General features: G+C 37.6%; 1 protein-coding gene across 8 annotated transcripts in view; it reads left to right on the forward strand.

Annotated features, from left to right (window-relative positions):
• Positions 1-22248, forward strand: part of MAST4 (microtubule associated serine/threonine kinase family member 4) — a 550605-nt gene that overhangs the window by 276869 nt on the left and 251488 nt on the right. For 6 of the 8 annotated variants that reach the window (XM_087443360.1, XM_087443354.1, XM_087443356.1 and 3 more), the window contains 3 exons: positions 1379-1410; positions 4419-4466; positions 16289-16324. In XM_087443360.1, coding sequence (XP_087299486.1) covers positions 1379-1410; positions 4419-4466; positions 16289-16324 — 116 coding nt within the window. The remainder of the gene's footprint in view (positions 1-1378; positions 1411-4418; positions 4467-16288; positions 16325-22248) is intronic. The other 2 variants (XM_087443361.1, XM_087443358.1) reach the window with 1 other exon arrangement.

Consider the following 22248-nt stretch of genomic DNA (forward strand, 5'->3'; position numbering starts at 1 on the left):
GTTTCAGGATCAGGGAGCCGAGTTCAGCAAACACTATAATTTCTTGGGGCTAATCAAAGATTTAAAGAAAAAAGCAAAACAAAACAAAATACAGCATATCACCACTGCAGCTCTTGAAAAGAAAATATTAGCTATTGGGAGAAGGAAGAAGATACTCTGTTCCTAAAATCGTTGATTGATTGTTCTTGCAATTAAACTGTGACATGATTATTATAACTATCAAAATATATTTGCCAGTAATAAGTAAGGCATCTTATATTTAAAGTAGCATCCTTCCTGTGGTCTGCTGCTCTCAAGGCCATTTTCTGTAAGCTGTGCTGAAGTAAATTGCACTGTTTAGAAGTAAGGTCTGAGGCCACTGTCCATTACAAACATTTAAGGATCCAGTGAAAATAGGGAACAGGAAAGGTGAGTTCGAAGCTGAGGGGGAAACACCTTTCAAAAGATGATGCTCGAGCTCCAAGAAGGCAAAAAAAAAAAACGATAATTGTGGGAATGAAAAACCAAATTTAGTCGAGTCTTTCAAATTTATAGTGTACTCTGTTTGAGTTTAAATAGCCAGATGACTCATTGCTTCCCATTCTATAATTATTGTCATCAAGTCATCATTCTTGAGTACCTGGACTTCTGAAAACTACATTAGTGGGTGCAGATATTTCTGTATCCTTTTTTCTTTGTTTGGTTTGTTGGCTTGTTTGCCAACAAATTTTCCACAGCCTCTCTATAGTTAGGTAGATAATGATCTTAATTTGAGATAAGTACCCTTTTAAAACTATAAAGCACTCTATTAATTGTTGTTGCTGTCGGGTTACCTTTTTAGAGGTTCATTAACCTACTTTTAAATATCCTAAGTCATAAATTACATTTAAGAAATAATACCAAAAGGAAACCTTTCACTTTATTATTTTTTTAAACAATGTTTTGCATGAGTTTATTTCTGTTGGGGGCAAATAGTTTGATTTAACTGCCCTTTTCATTTCACCTTTCATGTAATTATAATCCTGCAAAATTTCTCCTCCTCCTTATATCTGTTTCCTCTTTGGATAAGCCCTTGGTTCCTCAGATTTTCCTTACGCTCAATCATAGGTCTGTGAACTCAACTCAGTGTTTTACTGTCATTGCTTTGGAGGATTAATGTCTTTTTCTGCTCTGGTATTTAGATAAACTGTGTTTGTACCTTAAACATAATGTATAAAGAGAACAATATAAGAAGGGCTCCAGCATAAAGTTATGACATTAAAATCTTTTCAGTACAGAAAATGCCAAACCAAGCATCATGAAGGACGATGCATTTCCTGTTATCCATTTGGTATCCTAGTAGTCCAAGGGTAATGTAGCATCTCATATATATGTTTTGTTTTGTTCTTTTCTTTTGCAGAAGGAGCTGAGTCTCCCCAGAAGAGGAAGTCTGTAAGTAACATAATTTTGTTTCCTTATTTTATTTGGTACAGTTTGTAATGTGATTATTCTCTGACTTGTTAGATTTTCAGTGGTAAATGGAAAATTAATGATAATCAACTGAATTAAGAAAGCAAAAAACTGTATTTATTTATAAATGTCAAATATTAATGATTTCAAGATAACTTGAAGAAATTTTCCAGGATTTGTTCCTTATGGGCATTGTAAACCAAAATGCATATTCCTGGGAGAATCTTAAATTTAAAAATCTATAATGTAATCAAGCAAAAACATTATTTGGTCTGCATGTAGTATAAATTGATCTGAATCAAGAATTAGTGCTCTTCTATATGATCTGGAAATCTATGATTGTTCTTTATACTATGGATTTTATGCAGAGTAAATGATACACTTTTGCATTTGAATTGGTGAAGACTGAGTCAGCTGAACTTTCTACTATTAGATCTAGATCTTACTGAACTGATTCATGTAATGCTCTTGTATTACAATAGCAGATTTATGAACGTTGACTCGATTTCTTTATAGTGTGTTTCAACCTTTTATTTTTAAGGCTAATATATTTGCATAAATCATAGTTTTTTCCATTAGCAAGTGGCAGAATGAAGTTAATTGCCTTTAATATTCCACTAAATTTAAGGTAGATTTATTATCAACTGGTACTATGCAAGGGCTGGTGTGGAAATATTTGGATTTGGTATCTAATTTATGTTGAAGAATTTAGTGAATGGGGCAATGTCCTTTTTTAAAAATAAGTGTATTTAAGATAAATTTATGCAAGTCTCAACTTGGAGGATTAGAAACGTATATGGTGACTGTTGAAAGATAGAATTCATTCTATTGATTAAATTTTGGAAAATTTCAGCCTTTTATCTAGGAACCAAAGCTTCATCATCCATGAACATTTCATTACTATCCATTTTGGATCCTACTTTTTTACAAATTTAGGCTGCCAGGAGGACGCTGGATTATTATTCTTGGAGAATGTGCCTGGATAACTTTTCACTAGCTCCCAGCTTATATATCCTTGGACTAGAGGTTAATGGCCTAATAGTTTGCTATAGGAAATGCCCTTAGAATCAAAAACTTTCCTCCTTCTGCATCATGATTAGGACTCTTTCACGTAGACTTGGAAATATCCAAACTTCGTGATATTTCCCATCATGATGAGAAATAAAAATCAAGAAAGAAAACTACATGAAATAGCTCTATAGAAAAAAAATCTCTTTTCCTTCGTACTTTTATTTAATGCCAAAAGCATCCTAGGTTTGTCATTTATATTTTACTTGAAAACGTGAGAACGTCAGTCAGATCTTTCTTTTAGCTTTTATAATAGATTGCACTTTTCCCCCCGTTTCTGAGTTAGTATGTTTCATATAAATTATTATTAAGGTGGGCCGCCCCCATGGCTTAGCGGTTAGGTGTGCGTGCTATGCGGCTGGTGGCCCAGGCTGAGATCCCGGGTGCGCACCGACGCACCGCTTCCCCAGCCACACTGAGGCCACGTCCCATATACAGCAACTAGAAGGATGTGCAGTTATGACATACAACTATCTACTGGGGCTTTGGGGGGAAAAAAAATAAATAAATAAAATTATAAAAAAAAATACCCTAAATTAAAATAAATAAATAAATAAATTATTATTAAGGTAATGTTAATTAGCAAATTTGATTCCCATATCAATTTAAAGGCCATATCTCCTTTTGCACTTGTGTAATTATCAATTCTGTTAATGTTAGCTGATAGCCATGAGTTGATGGGGGAATATATGATAAAGAAAATATTTAAATGTCTCTACTTGAGAGCATGGACTCTTTAATGAAAAAAAAGGATGGTCGCATAAGTTTGTTTGGAGTCCATCCTTTGAATACTTAGAAAAAGAAAAAAATGACATTTAAGCCATTTAAAATCCCCTCCCTGATAAAAATGCATTGATCTATCGGATGATGGGAGTAAAGCACAGTATATATGTCAACATAAATCTACCGGGTTTTTTTTAGTGAATTCTGAAAAAATTAATACTTCCAAGTGAAGCAAACCAAAAATAAACATGCTATTTTGTATTTTCTATTAAATACAAATATTCCCCAAAGAAATAATGATGTATGATATAGATGTTCTGGGACTTAACACCACTCAGCATTTTCAGTGACCACCGTACAGAATGCCAGTAATTACTCTCCTCATGCAAGGTTCTTTTATGACTCCGAGAAAAGGAAAATACTTTTAAAAATAAATACTTTTAAAAATAAATGCTAGAGTGATTTTAATACAAATCTAATGAAGAGTGTGTCTTTATTGGGTTTTGGTGCTAGTCAACATAACAGGACCTGATTAGTAAACCTGTTACTACTTCCGCAGTTTACTGCGTCAGAGCGTTCAGATCTTTCAGTACCCTCTCCCGGAAAGATTGGGGATCTGATCCGGCTGTTCTGTTGAGTCTTCTTTCCATGTTAACAGTGAGCAACTGCACAGTGTGATGTGTTCCTCGTTGTCTATGGTTACACACCGATGGGATTGAACTTGTCAGAGGGTGTGCACCTTCAGAAAGGCTGTGCTCTTGGATGAAGGCACCTGATTTTGTCATATCTGCCACTTCTAGTTTGTATGCCTTCAAGCATAATATTTTCAAAATATATTTTCATCATTCAGATGCTTAGGATTTATCAGGTTTTTTTAAAAAAAATTTAATATTGTTTTAAATAAGCTTCAGGATAATTTTTATGTCTGGAATCATATGATAAAAGCGCGTATTCATGTTTTTTATATATATAAAAGTTAAAGCTTTCACAAGTAAAAGAACACAGAAAATAGGCTTTTCTTTTTATTACTAATTTAAAAATACAAAAAGCAAACTGTATTCTGTCCAGAAAAATGTAATTCAGATCCCCATTGATTTGCATTAATGATCATTTTCTCAAGAACTAACTTGAAGTCTCTGTTGTTTCATATATGTTTTAAAAGGTTGCAAAGGCAGTGATTATGACCTTTTTTTTTTAAGGTGCAAAGGGCAGCAGACAAGAGAGAAGTCAAGGGAACTGCTTTCCAGGCAAGATGTTACTAAATAGCCAAGTGACCCCAGATCAATTTTCCAGGGGCTTTTCCAGCCCTTTACCAACTTCAAGGCCCCAGATCCCATCTCTACTCTGGCTCCCTGTGTAGCTGGGCTTTACCTAATTCTCTTTTTCCTTTCAAAGAATAGCCATTTGCCAGGGCTCTTGATCCCAGATTCTTCGGGCACTTTCCCTCTCTCTCTCTTTCTCCTTGGAACTAAAGTTGCCATTTTCTCTCTTCCCCCTCCTCTCAGCTACCTGTCAAAATCTGTATATCCTTTGAATAAATCATGATAGAGTCGTAGAATGAAATGCTATACAACAGGAGGAAAGAATGAACTAGAGTATGTTATCAGTAAGTATAATTATCAAAAATATAATGCTGAATAAAAGCTAAAAGCAAATTCCAGATACGAGCTAGCATTTACATTGTAAAATTTAAAAATATGCAAAACAAGATATTATATTGTTTCTGAATATGAACATTTACAGTGAAAGTATAAAAACATGCATGGTAAGCAAATTTACAATAAAGCTTACTTACTGGGGGAGGGAGTGAAAGAACTGGGATTCGAGAGGGCTCTGCAGGGAGTTTCATATATATCATTAATGTGGGGTGTGTGTGGGTGTTTATAATATACCCTCTATGTTTTGATATTCTTGAACTATTTTCTTTAAAATGCTCAGTAATTATATGAAGGTTGAATTCAAACTTTTAACCAAATATTTATGGAGTCTTAAAAATAATTTGAAGGAAAAAATGTATAAATGTTAATCTGTTTCAAGTGAAAGAATGTACTTTAGTTGTATTGTTTTTTGGTCTTTTATCTCATGATGAAGATTGGCCCAAATGAGTGCAATTTTACAGAAATAGGAATATCTGCTGTGGTAGTACCTATTGGTTAACGCCAAAACATTGTAGGGGAAATTATGATGATAAATTTTGGTACTCTTGAAGTACTTTATGATGTACCAACCTGGAGGTGGAGGAAATGAGGCAAATGAGATGGTAGCATGTACCATAGTACATTATGACATTTAGCTGCAGAACTAGGTTTGTTGCCTGTTAGAAGTGACTCTAACTATTCTGTCTTCCACAAGGGGCCCAGCAGAGTGACAGACACAGTGTAGATGTTCGTAGGTTGTCCATGAGTCTGTCCCCTCCCAGACTCTGAGCCTCCCACAGAGTGAACCCGTCTGCTTTTTCTCTCTGGTTCCTATCACGATGTCTGCTACGTGAGGACCAACGGTGGTTCCATGGACAGGTGGCTCAGGCCAGATCCTTCTTGGTTTACATTCAGTGTGAACACATAGACTCTCTTGACGTTATTTTGATTTTTCTGATAACAGCGAATCTCAACTGTCCATATTTATAGAAATGCTAATAGTGTTGTGGGTCCCTTATCTAATCTTCACTCATATTTAGAACTTGGGTCCTGAAATGACATTTCTAAGTGGAAAAACTCTCTGGGAGGTGTTTGTTTTCAGGCAGGGACAGTTGGTAAAGGGCAAAAGCCCAAGGTGTAAGCTAATGGATGGTTAGGAGCAAAACCGAGGTGTCCCTGACTGCTACTCTTTATTTTCAAAGGACCCCTTTGTGTTTTGTTAATTGCGGAATAAACAGCTCTCCGGGACAGAGAGAGCTTCTTTTTTCATGAATTCCCTGGAGAGAGGAACAGGAAATTGGCTGGGGCCAGCTCCCTTGCCTCCTCCAATCTTGCTATTTAATGATCTTTGTGATTTCTGCATACGGAGAAGGAAACTGCGCTATCTAAAATAACTTCTCCTCGCTACTTAAAATAGCCTTTCTTCTACGTCTTTTAATCATGAGCACGAGTGCGTTGTTTCATGGAGCCCTGTGGGTCTGGGATCCATAAAACTATCTGCAGTTGTCACTTTCTTTTAGTAGAAACAGTGACTGACACTTGGTCAGTTTCTTGGCATTATATTCTTTGGCCGCACACGTTTTGAAGGAGTGTCCAGCAGCAAAAACCTGAGGCAGAGGCAGCTCCTCATGTGCCGAGAAGTCCTGGAAAAGTGTTTCTGCTGGAAAAGGGTTTCTGCTTGGTGAGGAATTGCTGGGAGTATCAAAATTACCAAGAGGCAACTTAGGAGTCTTCTTGGCTCATTTTAATTTCTTGATCTAGCAACAATACTAGCGTCTAGTAACTCTCTCTATAGAGTTTTGTAGCTTCTCCATTCACCCTTTCGTTATTGTTCTGAAAGTGAGTGAGATCTAGTAGGGCTGGCCATGCAATAAATAGGGTAGGTGTCTACTGGCATACAGTAGTTTCTGGTCTGCTAGGAAGTCCCCCTCCCTATGCACAAAGAAGGCTGGCATCTTAAACATACCTCCCACAGTGCCAGACATCCCAGTACTAGAAATTCATGCAGTTGAAACTTAAAGATGTTTTCTCTTCAGTGTCTCATTGACATGTACATAGCTTTGGGCAGGGTGTCACTGAGCTGTATTTAGCACGGCAGAAGACCATAGATTAATGAGATGCTTCTGGTGGACTGGTGAGAGACAAAGACTACCAGATAGGGGAGTAGCTGTCGAGAACCATTTTGCCACATCTATAAATTAATAAAGGTTTGAAAAGGCTTATAACCTTATTTTACTTCTTTCTAATTTTGTCTCTCTTGGGCAGGGGCAGGAAAGGGTGTCCAAGTATGGGATGGAAGATGCGAGTGAGCAGCAGAGGGAGAGAGTATTGTCGAAGAGTGGTTAGGGCTACAGAGGCAGAGGAACCTGGTGGTTGCTGGAAACTTCTAGGTAGTGCTGGAATTATAAGATGGTTTATCTCACTGTAGCTATATTGAACTGAATGCACCAGATGAGGGTCTTTCTTAGGCTGGAATTACTTACTTTGAGACAAGATAGGAAGAGACCTTCTATGTAATTGAATAGGCTTAGGTTCATGTAATTGGCATATATAGGTCTATGTATTGTTTAAAGATTTACATTCAGGCCAGTTGTGTTTCAGCCAAAACATACTGCCTTGACAAACTGTTTAGAAAAGTAGTTTGAGTAAAATGAGGTTATTTCTAGAATGTGAGGGAAGGGAATCACCTTGGTTTTACATTTGGGTTGAATTAGATTTATGAGATTTCAGCAAGCTAAAGGCAACATTTCCTGAAAGAGAGAGAAAGAGCTTAATTCAAGCAAAATAAGGACATGTAAACCACATTTGGAAAAGTTTTAAAATGAATTTAGTATTTTTCCTAGTAGTTTCTTCCATCCCACCCCCACATTCTTTGAACAAAGAATTCAAAATACCTATCGTTGAAGCCAAATGGAAGTCCAGTGTCATTTTGAATGTTAGAAACCCAGAAACAAAACAAAGAAAAAATTGAGTGTTGTATCTGAATTAGCATTTAAAGTGGCATGTTTATATAAAAAGAGAATTGTGTAATATATCCTGAGAGTAAAGAGAGGATTTCAGACTGTGAAAGAATGTCAGTTGCATTTATATATTCATCGAATAGCCAGTTTGGTATTTGGTATGTATTTGCAGCATCCCTTATCACGCCTGCATTCATCTTCTGTGAGGTGGGTTGGGGAGGAGACCTGAGAGAGAGAAACAATGTAAGACTGACCTTCTCACCTTTGAAAATTATAGGAAGACCTTAGTTTTGCTCCAGAGGAATAAGGGTTTTAGGTCACATAGGGAGGTTTATCAAAATACACGGGCATTTCCAAACACTCTTGGGGGAACACAAATCAGAATGTGTGTGTGTGTTTGTTGAGGGCAGAGTAAGAGAAGCCAGAGACTTGTGGACTTTCAGCTAGTTCTGAAGGTGAGTCTGAAATGCCACCTGCTAGTTGGGAACTCCTGTTCTCAGGAGAGCTTCGGGGTGTGTGCAGTGGCAAAGTGGGCTTCTGGGTGTCTGAAGGCAAGAAGGGAAGTTCTCTATTTCATATATACTAGGATAACTTTTTAGCAAATCTGAATCAAACAGGAATTTGAGGAGAGTTTTTCAGTAAGCAGTCCTTTTTGGCAAGGCTTGTATAGGGTGGCCCACTGCGGCAGGCGGATACCTGCGCTTTCTCACTAAAAGCCGCCTTCTCAGTCTGTTATTTAATAGACGCGTCAGAGCATGGCCTCAGAAGCCGCACTGTCTGGTTTTCAATCCTATCTCTGCCACTTAAGCAGCCATGTGACCTTCAGAAAGTTTAACCTCTATGTGTCTTAGTTTCCTCATCTGTAAAATGGGGATACTATTCTCTCCTGGAGTGTTTTGAGGATTAAATTAGTTAATATTTGTAAAGTGTTTATACAGTGCCTGCATGCAGTAAGTGCTATGTGTTTCCTTAAATAAATAAAACATATTGGGAATCAAGCCCCCTCCCCCACCCCCACCAACAATCACTTATTTTTGTCCTATAGAGTTAGGCAAAAGACAGCAAAGTAGACTGAAGAAGTTCACTTAAAGCTAGATCATTTGAGTTGCATTTTCTGAGGGGCTGTTTTGTTTACCAACTCTTCTGTCAATGGAGAGGAGTTAAAGAGGGCAGTTGACCCCGTACCCTTCGGTAGGTCTTTTCACTTGTACCCCGTGGTGGTCAACCTTGGTAACAGGAGGTTTCTAAGTGTGCTATGGAGGCAGACCCCACACATGTTCTGGCTCTGTGTCATCAGACTGTGAGGGAACTCCCTGTGTTCAGTGGCCCCTCTTCCAGAATAATCCATCACTTTAGACCTGCCCATCCTCCTCAGCATGGTATACAGGTCACTTCTTGAAACTGTGTTTTGGAACAGACAGGTGTTAAGGAAAATGAAGTGGGATATTATAGATGCCCATATGGAAAATTTTAATCATAGGATTTCAGAGCTGGAAGAAACCTTCACAGAAATCTGATTAAAAAGACCTTGATTTCATAAGTGAGGAACTAGCACCTCAGAGGACTTGAGATTTGCTTGTGCTCAGGTAGTTCCTTGACTGTGAACTGTGACCAAAATTGAGATTTCCTCCTCCCCGGGGACTGGAAAGCAACCTTTGCTTCTTAAGGGCAATACAGTTGAGTCAAAAAGAGATAACCAGCAAGGGTGTGGGTGCGTTCTGTTCTATAAAGATGTGAATTTTAACATCGACATCCTCAATGTGGATCACATCAAGGGTGGACTTCACAGAGGATGCTTGACTTCACCATGCTCATCATGGTTTCTTTGAACATTCTAGAAAAGCACGACCTCAAACACTTCTTAAGAGTTCATACTTGGGCCGGCCCCGTGGCTTAGCGGTTAAGTGCGCGCGCTCCGCTACTGGCAGCCTGGGTTCGGATCCGGGCGCGCACCAACGCACCACTTCTCCGGCCATGCTGAGGCCGCATCCCACATACAGCAACTAGAAGGATGTGCAACTGTGACATACAACTGTCTACTGGGGCTTTGGGGGGAAGAAAAAGGAGGAGGATTGGCAATAGATGTTAGCTCAGAGCTGGTCTTCCTCAGCAAAAGGAGGAAGATTAGCATGGATGTTAGCTCAGGGCTGATCTTCCTCACGAAAAAATAAATAAATAAATAAATAAAACAGAGTTCATACTTAAAACTGCAACCAAAGGGAATACCTTGAGCCACACACAGCACTACCAGGATGCTAAGTTTACTCAGACTAATGAGGAGACTAACGATGGCTACACTGGTGGGTGTGGCGGTCCCAGCTGCAGTAACTGGCAATCCCCAAATATGTCCATTATCCGGTGAGACATGGGAGCGGAGCGGCTGGATTCTGTCTTGTCCTCTCACCTCACTGTGCTGTAGTGAGTCAGGCCCTCTGAGGGGAACCGTAGAGAGGTGGGTGGTGGCTGGAAGATTGTGCTTGTGTCTTGGTGTTTCTCCTTAGAATCTCTGCTATTTCCTCTGCCATTCTTACTCCTGAGAATTAAACGCCCTACTCTTTTACTCTTTGTGCAGCTGATTGTCAGACCTAAGCAGCTGGGAAGAAATGTTAGAGTTTCCTTCTCTGCTTTTCTGCACTAGGAGCCTCACCCTCTGAGAATTCTGGCGGGTCTTTCTTTCATCTGAATACACATGCATTGCCTTTTAACGTGCTGTTGTTATAAAGTCGCCTCTTCTGGGATGAGGCTGAGGACTTTTCCATGCTCACGTGTTAGAACATAAGATTTGTCCACAGAACACCCCAGCAACTGTACGCTTTTCTTCCTAGTGGCCTTCTGGGCTCTGCTTCACTTCATACCTGACCCAGGTAACTTTTGACTAGTACCATAAGGAAATTCTATGCAGATTGTTCTGTAACCACAATTGCATGAGAGGAAAAAGTTTTATTAAGTATATTCTATGGATTTTATTTGCATGTGGAAATGGGTGGCATCAATTTGACCTAGCACAGAAGGATAAATTTTAATGTTGTTTTAAGAATGAAAATTCTAACGATAATAAATTCAAATATGCATATTATATTGAGGGAAAGATTTTTATATGCCTTTATTCTAGAACTATAAAGTAATCTTTCAAGAAATATTTGCATATTTTGTAGATGTTTATGTGAAAGTGTTCGCACTCTATTAGAAAATATTAATTTGGCATATGCTTTATGCTCTTTATTGTGCAAGAAAAATTATTTCTAACTTTTGTTGTGTCGTGGAGATCAATGGGATTAACCTTGTGGTGACATTGGCACTGAGTCCCGAATTCTTACTAAACCCTGATTTTCCAATGCAGTCATTTATTGTTATTGGTGCTGGTGGTATGTGCTTTTACTTAGGAAGGTCAGCTTTGAGGCAGAGGTTATCTCTTGGATTTATTTTTATTTTTTGAAAACTGAGGAGGGTATTTGCTTTGAGACGTTGGCAGCGTATGATATCCTTATGTAGCTGCTATGGGACAAATGATAATGTTTACTGCAGGGACAGTGGGGACCTTCCCCTGGGCTGGCAGCAGGACAAAGGGAGGAGCGTTCTGCTCCTTTTCTTAGCCCCCGTTGGCCTCTCTGCTGAGGCACTAAACAATATTTGCTTGGCATGGGGCATGTGAGTGAGTTCACCAGGGGTTTTGTATTTCATCTTATAAAGCATAGTGTTTAGTCTCTTAACAAATCAAGAATCAATTATCTGGGAGAATAAGCAGAAGGTTTTTTATGTCTAGGATAAATTAGTTTAAATGCTAAAACCAGTTCTTGTGGATTAAAGAAGCACTTGGAAGCAATGGAGTATGTTTTAAAAATGCACTTGACATCACATACTGAAATGAAATTAATAGATCAGTACACCGGTCTCATGTCTTAGGGGAACAATGGTGGCTTTTTTAGGTGGGATTCCAAGGTATTACCAATTTGTATGTAAATAGAGTTGATTCTGATAGAATCACAGGGAAAAATATTGTCATCAAACATCTGGTTAAAAGAATGTTAATTATTATCTTGGAGAATTCAGGCCACTTAGCTCTATTCTAATTTTTTTCTGCTGAAAGATGTTGGTCACACGTATCTTTAAGACCACAGTAGGGGATGGTGATGGTGGTAGGTGTCTTGAGAGATACTTAAAAAGAGAATTAAAGCAAAGAGAGTTCAAATTGGAATTTCTTGAGGCTCTATCTAGTCTCTCCCTACCCAACACGCACCTTTTATCTACTATTTAACATCACCTAGGTTGTATTATGTTAAGTACCCAGAAATTGTGAATTCTATTTGTATTAACCCACAGCAGAATTTGAAACAACAAAACAAACAAAAAACCCAAAACAGCTTCCTCTTATGAAATCCCATGTATGGTGAACCAATTCAGCTGTCCTAGGAACAGTCTCACCCTACATGGTCTGGGCGTTATTCCCCAACAGCTAACAATGCTTCCCCTCCCCTTTGAAAAACAAACAGCTTTGTTGAAGCACAATTGACGTACAATTAACTGCACTTAATTTAAAGTTCACAATTGCATAAATTTTGACATATGTATATACCTGTGAAACCACCACGAGAGCCAAGGGAATGAAACATCCATCTGCCCCCCAAGTTTCCGCTTACCGGTTTGCAATCACTCCCTCCACCCCAATATGCCCAATCAGGCAATTACTAATACTTTCCATCCCTAAAGATTAGTTTGTATTTTCTAAAATTTTAAATAAATGGAACGATACTGTTTGTCTTCTTTTTTCATTCTGGTTTTTTTCACTCAGCATAATTATTTTAAGATTTATCTATGTTGTAGCATATGTTAATAGCTCATTACTTTTTATTGCTAAATAACATTGTATTGAATGGATGCACCATAGTTTGATTATCCATTCTCTTGTTGATGGACATTTGGGTTGCTTATAGTTTTTGGCCATTATAAATAAAGCTGCTATACGTGATTGGCAAATTTTTTCCCGGCTTGTGGCTTATGTGTTCAGTCTCTTTATAGCATCTATTGAAGGGCAGAAGTTTTTAATTTTAATGAAGTCTACTTTACCAATTTGTCCTGTAAGTGGTCATGTTTTTGGTGTTGCATCTAAGTCATCTTTGCCTAATCCAGAGTCACAAAGGTTTTCTTCTATGTTTTTTTCCAAAAGATTTATAGTTTTAGATTTTACATTTAGGTCTATGATCCATTTTGAGTTAATTTTGTATGTGGGGTAAAGTATGGACTGAAGTTCATGTTCTTGCATATAGGTATCTAATTGTTTCAGACCTTTTGTTGAGCAGACTCTCCTTTCTCCATGAATTGCTTTGTACCTTTGTTGAAAATCAGTTGTCCACGTATGTGTGTGTCTATTTACAGTCTTTCTATTCTGTTTCATTGACCTGTATGTCTGTCTTTATATCAATACCACATGGCTTCAATTATTGTAGCTTTATGATAAGTTTAGATATCACATAGTGTTAGTCTTCCAACTTTGTTCATTCTTTTCAAAGTTGTTTTGAGTAGTCTAGGTTCTTTAATTTTGGAATCAGTTTGTCAGTTTCTGCCAAAAAAGCCTGTTGAGATTTTTATTGGAATTACATTAAATCTGTAGATCAGTTTGAGAAGCCGTGAAGAGTTTTCCGGTGGTTATAATGAAACTCTAGTCTTAGAGATGGATTAGGGAGAATAATGTGTGAATTGATACAGTGTGGAGAGACTGGGATGGAATTGTCCCCCAAGATGTACTGATGGAGGAGATGGGTGACCCAGGCAGGGGAGACTGAGTTGAGGAATGAGTGACCATCAGTGAGCAAATACTTTGTCAGAAAATTCCGTCAGAGAAGCCCAAGAGAAATGGTTGGGTGGGTGGTTCTGGGAGCAGCACAAGTAATAATTTCAAGCTTAAGTTAGAAGGAACTATGCACATTTCTTCTGGAAAGAAGAACTGCAATGGAGAACTCAGGCTCAGCATGCTTGGGGAGTAGAGGAGGAAGAGGGTGACTAGACAAGGTTCACGTCTAGAACCTCATGTGTTCTTGTCTCGTAGAGGAGAGGGCCACAAGGTCTGGAAAGGTTGTGCTGCAGGAGACACTTAGAGGGGGTAGAGTCATGCTTTAATGATTGCTGCAATGACTGAGTCTTATGAAACGGTGAAGGTCAGTTGTACATATGAACTGATGGTTCGTCTAGAACAGTGGTTCTCAACCAGGGGTGATTTTTGTCCCCTAAGGGGACATTTGACAATGTCTAGAGACGTTTTTGATTGTCACAACTACTGGAGAGGGAGGTTTCTCCTATCATGTAGTGAGTAGTAGAGGCCAAGGGTGCTGCTAAACATCCTACAATGTACAGAAAAACACCCCTCCCCCCCGCTAGAGACTTATCTACCCAGAATGCCATTAGTGCCAAGGTTGGGGAACCCTGGTCTAGAAAGGAGGGCCAGAAAAGAGGGTGGAATGAGAGTGGAGCTGATTGATTTTTCTGACACCCCATATCTGTATTGTCTCGGAGTAATACTCTCTTGTGTGGTGACTAAAGAAAGTTACCCTGGATGATCAGGAATTAATCTGTGGAAATCTCTGGGCATGTTTCCAGAGAATGCCTAAAAATATTTTTAGGGGCTGGCCCGGTGGCACAAGCGGTTAAGTGCGCGCACTTCGCTGCAGCGGCCTGGGGTTCGCCGGTTCGGATCCCGGGCACGCACCGACGCACCACTTGTCAAGCCAAGCTGTGGCGGCGTCCCATATAAAGTGGAGGAGGATGGGCACAGATGTTAGCCCAGGGCCAGTCTTCCTCAGCAAAAAAAGAGGAGGATTGGCAGATGTTAGCATCTTCCTCATCAAAAAAAAAAATGTTTTTAAATAAGGCTAGTTTAACAAAAGCATGCCTTGACTACAAATAAATGGAAGAAATGTTGAACATTTGAGTTAATTCGCTTAAGAAGAAAATCTTCCTCATCAAAAAAAAAAAATGTTTTTAAATAAGGCTAGTTTAACAAAAGCATGCCTTGACTACAAATAAATGGAAGAAATATTGAACATTTGAGTTAATTCACTTAAGAAGAAAATATTTGGACATGACATTGCCCATAGATGAGTTCATCAATTCGGATACTTTTGATTATAAGTAATAGAAAACCTAACTCAAGGTGGCTGAAAAAATAAAAAAAAATTTACCAGCTCATATCACTAAAAAGTCCAGGCTTCTTGTAGGGGTTGGTCCAGAGGTTTAGTGTTGACACAAGGACCCAGTTTCTCCATCCTGCTGTAGGCTTCCTTCCTAGCTAGTAGACAACTGCTAGCAGTTTTCAGGGTTACTTTTCTCTTGTTTATTTTCAAGAGAGGATTTTTCTTCTCCTACCATTATGAATTTCTCTTTGATTGGACCATCTTAAATTGTGTGTCCACCCTTGAATATGGTAATATTTATAGCATTACTCTCATTAGCTTAGACCACTGCCGTCCAGTATGGTAGCCAGTAGCCACACGTGGTTATTGAGCTCTTGAAATGTAACTAGTCCAAATTGAGATATGAAAAAGAGATGGGAAATATCTACTGAATAATTTGTACATTAATTACACATTGATAATATTTTTTGTATATTGGGTTAGAATACGAATACATTATTAAAATTACTTTTACCTATTTCTTTTAAATTTATTTAATGTGACTACTAGAAAATTTAAAATTATATAAGTGGCTTAAAATTGTGTGTCTGGTGGACAGAACTGGCTTAGACCATTCAGGAGTCCCTGGGAAATGGGGTAGAGTCAATTCCACCCAAACCACATGGCTGATTCACATGTGAGAGAGAGATGGAATGGATATTGGGCAAGCCATCAAAAATGAACACTACGGTGACTGGCATAAGGAGAGAAGGGAATATTTGTTTATTTGCTACTATTTTACTAAAGATGAATGTCTGGAAATACTACTAGTCTACTACTGTTAATGAAAGCTAATAATTTTTTCTTAAATATATTTTTGAAAATTATAAAATTAATATGGTGCTCATAGGAAATAGTGAAACCGCCCAAGATATGCTAAGAGAAAGTACATACTCCCCATCCCTTCCGATCCCTGTCTCCACTCACAACCCTAGGTAGTTATTGTTAGTCTGGTCTGTGTTCTTCCATTGCTTCCTTCATGCACATAGTGTTCCTTCACACGTATTGTTCTGTTGCAGTTGTCGCTGCTGTCTCTTTAAGAATGAGATTTCAGCACTCACTCTTCAATTTGCTTTTCTCACCTTATCAGTCTTCCAAGTCTTTACAGATTTATCCCATACATATACAGAATTATATAATATTCTATATTACAGATATGTCACATTTCATTTAACCATTTCCGCATTAATGGACATTTCATGTCATTTCCAGTCCCCCCCTCCTCCTCTGCCCCACAACAAACAATGCTGCCGAGATGAACATCTTTGTACCTGTATCCTTACATACTGGTCCTTTTTTTTTTCTGTAGGATAGATTCCCAGAAGTGGAATTGCTTGGTCAAACGGTATGTGTATTTTTAATTTTAATAGATATTGCTAGATTATTTGCCCCAAAGGAATAGTAAATCACATTTGCACATGGAGTGCCCATTTCCTACATTCTCACCGGCACTGGCTGCCACTGCTCCTTTTAATTCTTGCCAATCTTATGATCTCTGATCATGACTTTAATTTGCATTTTCTTCACTACCACTGATGTTGAGTACGTTTTCATATGTTTATTGTTCATTCAAATTTCTGTTTTCTTCATTTTGTGTTCATTTCCACTGCCCATTTTTCCATTTCATAGTGTTTTTCTTTCACAATTTCTGGGAGCTGTTGTGTTTTAGAAATGTTAATCCTTTGTTATATGTGTGCAAATATATCTTTACAGTTGTTATCTCTGTGTATGATGTCTTTTACCAAATGAAAATTAATTATTGTTTAATCAAATATGTCTATCTTTTTCTTTATTGCTTCTGAGTTATCTGTTTTGCTCAGGATAGTGTTGTCCATCCCAAGGTCATACGAATATTCTCTTAAATTGTCTCCCCAATTTTTTAAAACATTCAAATCTTTCTCCAGTTTGAAGTTTTGTATATGGTATGAAGTAGGAGTCTTTCTTGTTTTTTCCCGCTAGATGGTTAACCAGTTACTTAAGTCCTAATTATGACAAGAACCTTTATTTTTCATGGGATTGAAATGTTACCCTTGTCACATAGAAAGATGCCATATGTCCTTGGATCTATTGCTGGTCTCTCTATTCTGATCCTTATCTATCTCTATGCCAACACCATTCTGCTTTGAATGCAGTGGCTTTCTAGTGAGTTGTAATCTCTGGTAAGTTCTCCTTCACTACTCTTCTTTTCATATTTTTCATGATTGTTTTTAGCCATTTTTTTTTAATATTATGGTTAAATAATTTTAAAACTTAAATTCAGAGTTTTTTTTTTAAATGTTTTGAATGTAAAAGGCAATATAACAATATATGGTAAGTAGAACCAAAAAATTAATATTTCTCGGTTTGGAGATCTCTTTACTTGATGTTACTAATTGGAAAATATTTATTGATAACCTAAGGGTTATTTCTTCTGTGAATTTTAATTCTTAATGTGATTTTACTTTCTCTGTGATAATTGTACAAGTACCCCACATGCAAAAATGGGGATACAGGGGTGACATATTTTAATTTATCCAAAAATTAGATTATTGCCTTAAAGCTAAAGTGGTTAAAGCTTCCAGTTACTGTAACCTTATAAATATTTATATTTCTGTTTATGTACCAAATTATAAATAATACTTGTATCTGGATTGGTTGAGAGTTGTGTAAATACAATAATATGAACCAAGAGCTGTCACCAAAGTGCATAATAAACCTTGTATTTTTCTATCTTTTATGATTTGATTCTTTTAAACTTAAACAATGTTGACTCAAGAAATTGTCATACTTGAAATTTTGGGTAAAGTTGTCTAATATTTTGTATGTTTTTTGACAGTTTTTAATTTTAAATTTATATTAATGTGATAACCTAATTGTGTTCACTGATATTCTTAATTGCTTTTTGGAAACTTCAATATTAGGATAATAAATACCTTTGTGTTTTTCTAAAGGCATTTGAAATATTGGAGCCAAACACTAATCTGCCTGCAATTAAAAATAATAGTAATATTGTCTTACAAATGGACACACATACAAATATATACGAGGTCTGTATTTTGCTTATGAAAATAAAGGGACATGCCCATGTAGGTTCTACCCATGTATACTTGGTTAATTAGAAACAAACATGTTTGTTGTACAACCAAAAATGAAATGGTGAAATAATTAATATATTATGATTATTATTGAATGATTTACTTGGAAAAAATACAGTTATGCTTTATAAAATGAGATTCCTAGTACTTTCAAAGGTATTATAATCCAAAGAAATGGATTGGTATGGCAATTTAGCATGTGTATAAATATTAAAGATGGTAATTTAGAAAAAAGAAGTGGAAATTAATTTAAATTATTCACATCAAGACCAAAAAAAAAGTTAGAGTTAAATTTACTCCTTCTGTATGAACTTACAAGCTTTATTAAATCAAAACCAAACATAATTTTCCTGCTCTGTTTTAAAGGAGGTAATGAGCAGTTACTTCCTGGCTTCCATCCCGTGATCATATGAAATCATCTAATAAGCACTCCATGTACCCTGATTTTGGTTTCTTATATTACTTTCCACTAAACGGTATCAAGACTCTTTTTGGAACATAACTGGATGCCATGATTGGGATAGGGAAAATTTTGCTGATTTCAGAGCAGTTTTTTTTTTTTTTTGCTAAAGAGCAGGGATGCTTTCAGTTGTATATGGAGGTTGAGCTATAAAGGACAGATGAACCAATTGTAGGAGCTTCTGCTGGCCAGTAGTGGAAATTGAAGTGACAGAGGAAATGGTAGTTATAAGCCGTTGAACAAGTTGCGCCTACCAAAAGCCAAGTCAATCATGCTACATCCAAGGTGACAAATGATATAAACTGTGCTAAATAAAAGGCATATCATGTTTCCAGTGTTTCCAAATAAGCTGTATTTTGATCAGACTAAATTGTGTTTCCTGCACTAAAGTTTTAATCATCATCAAAATTGAGTTGATAAAAGTAAATATAAAAAGATATAATAGAGTATATTTCTTTTTTTTTTTTTTTTTTTTTAAAGATTTTATTTATTCATTTTTTTCCCCCCAAAGCCGCAGTAGACAGTTGTATGTCATAGGTTCACATCCTTCTAGTTGCTGTACATGGGACTCGGCCTCGCGCTGGACGGAGAAGTGGTGCCTCGGGGCGCGCCCGGGATCCGAACCCGGGCCGCCAGCATCAGAGCGCGCGCACTTAACCGCTAAGCCACAGAGCCGGCCCTAATAGAGTATATTTCAAGTGTAATTATGCATGTGTATAAATTGTATGTTCTTAAAATAAAGTAAAATTGGTTTTAAATATATGTAGGCTATCACAGGAACTTAAAATCACAGAAAAAGCAATAAGTAAGGATATCATAAAATTAATAATAAATGTTTCTTTTATAAAACTGTCAAATATTTAAGCCTTTAATTTTCTCCAAGGCTGACCAATTCTAAAGACTTTGGAAGATAGGATTGTTTAAATTAGGATAGAGAACCTCTCTGCTTTGTAAAACAAATAAACATAAACAGCCATCTGTGACCAGGGGTTGGAGTGACTATGGGAGTCCACAGGCAATGAACAGAGTGTTTTATTCTTGAAGCCAGAAAAACTCTAGTTGCTGCAGTGTACCGACATATTCAAAAAGCCACTATGATTAGAGGACTTGAAGTCATAAACTGGGATGACTGAAGCACTAGAATAATTAAAATAATGCTCACAGGACTTGAGGAATAAGGAGGGAAATGCCCCAAAACTGCAACAATGGGTAAAAATAATCATATATGTTGATTTAAATGAATTAACTAAGGTTATGTTGAAGTGAAGATACTAAGCAAGTGATGATGTTACTGTGCTACCAGGAAATAATGATGTACCTCCAAAAATGTTTCTAGTATTATGTTCAAAGCAGTATTCCTTAAGGCCAGGGCTGTCACTCCTGGACCTAATGAGATAAGGTAAACTGAACCACCTTAATTCATAGGTATTCTTAATCTAGATCAAACTGAAATAAAACAACCTTATATGAAATTGTACTTTTAAAAGATGGAAAAAATTTGTAACTAAAAATTAAAACTGAATCAAGGTAAATATTTTGTACACATTATCAGTTTAAGACTTGTAAAGTTTGCCTACAAATGGCCAAAGTAAAATGTAACTTCACTTAAAATTGTTCTAATTTAATACTATTCTCTTGTTCTTGTTAAAATGTAACCCTCATTAGATATTACCTTCGTGTCTTGGGCACTATCTTACATTGTCTCAAAATAAAATATCACCAGTTGCCCATCTTTATTTTGCCTTAATCCACCACTAGAATATGTTAAGCCTCCTACACATAGGAGGTAGAACAAAAATATTCATGCAACAAATACAATGCGTGTGAGATTTCTGTATTGCTTCAATTTTAAACAGGTCTGTCGGTGGTAAAGTGCAGCATCACCAGAGAAGATTTAGTTCTTTTGGAGTGAGGACCCTCCCTGCCCTGGGCTCATTGCAGAAATTATAAATCAGCTGTCATCGTGACCTCAGCACTTGTCTTTTCTGCTGGCAGGTCTTCTGGCCATTAAGAAATGTGTTGAGACTGCTCCATTTATTCAGATGAAGCCACTGGGTCAGTAGTCACTGACCCTTATTCTCTGTGCCTTGAAGAGGAATAGCCGCCTCTTTTGGGAAAGTTATTGTGAACTGGTGACATGTACCGCTAGCTGCATTTCACTTCCAGGTTAAGTTATGTCACATGTACCGCTAGCTGCATTTCACTTCCAGGTTAAGTTATGTCACATGTACCGCTAGCTGCATTTCACTTCCAGGTTAAGTTATGTCACATGTACCGCTAGCTGCATTTAACTTCCAGGTTAAGTTATGTCAAAGGACAACTTTTTAAAATGACACATTAAATTTGGCCCCTAGTTATTAATCCCCACAATATATTTATACATCTAGATGTTTAAATGTCAGTCTCCTTGAATTTTCTCTTGTCATTTCTGCTAACATTCAAATTCTGACGAATGAAATAACTGTTTGCAAAAACAAACAATCAAAAGAAACATTGGTCCCTGCTCCTAGATTTGGATTTGTTAAAGGCCAGCTGACTATCTCTTAGAAAGAGATAGGACTATTAAAATGTAGGAATAGAAAACCTCAAAAGTGAACCCGTCAAAGCAATAGAAAGGAAAGATATTTTAAATATAATTGCAGTTGTATTCAGTAGTGAAAAAAACATCAAAGCATTTCTCTTTAGTGCCATCCTGAGGTGTGGAACATTTTGTAAGAATGAATAGAATATTCACGGGGAAAAGGGCACCTCAGCGTTCTTCAATTTAGGACAGCACATATCCCCCAACCTCCAATTTATCTGACCAGGTCTCCACCAGATCTGTTAAGGCCCCTTCATTTTCATCTTCTTAGACATCCAGCCATGGAGCATAAGATCATATTTGTAGGGACACTGTGACTGAACAAATATTTTCTTTTACATGGTGCTTTCAGAAGAATCTTTTTATCCCCTAGATGGCTAGGCTCCTTGGATATCTGAACAATGAAGAATGTGAGCGAGCTATTTCTACACCAGGACCCTGGGAGCTTAGCACACTTTAAAGTGGATTGCTCCCCATTGTGGGGCCACAATAAAACAGTGAGGTTTTTCATAGTCCTTTCATTGATATCTGCAAAGCCAGATGGCTTTGTAAAATGAGCCCAAAAGCAGTATAACTGATTAAAAGAAATGCCAGGTAGTTGAAGGCTTTCATAACCAATGTGAGCCTGGCAGAATTGTCCTCTTGGGGTATGTTAACATTGGGGAATGTCACTCTCCCGTCTTTAGGGGTCAGCCAATGACAATTGAGACAGGTGTTGGCAGCAGGAGCCTTCAAAATGAAGGCTGAAAAAATATCTCTAGCCAGCCACTTGCAGAACTGCCTTGAAAAGAAATGAAGCTGGCCCGTGAGGACAGGGCTTTAAGAGTTGTAGATACTCCTGAGGTTGTGGCTCACATACTTGAAGTTATCCTCTCATCCTTGGCTGCTGCTTATTGTGGTCCAAGATCTGCATCCTCCTGAAGCCCCAGAGCTTCCATTGCCTCGCACCTCAGGGCCACTCTCACTCGTCACTCTTCTCTGTAGAGGGTAAATGGGTCTATTGAGGATGCTGGAGCTCTTTTTTGTTGCTTGTGTGGAGATCATTCTGCCCGTGTTTGTAACCCTGAGCACTGACCTTAACCTAAAACACAGTCATATATTTCAGATTGTTTTGGGAGGCATTGATGAAACTTGGCCTTGCAGGTAGAGGGATT

Source organism: Ceratotherium simum, chromosome 18 (assembly GCF_057802395.1).
Source record: "Ceratotherium simum simum isolate JZ-2026a chromosome 18, ASM5780239v1, whole genome shotgun sequence".
Lineage (NCBI taxonomy): Eukaryota > Metazoa > Chordata > Mammalia > Perissodactyla > Rhinocerotidae > Ceratotherium > Ceratotherium simum.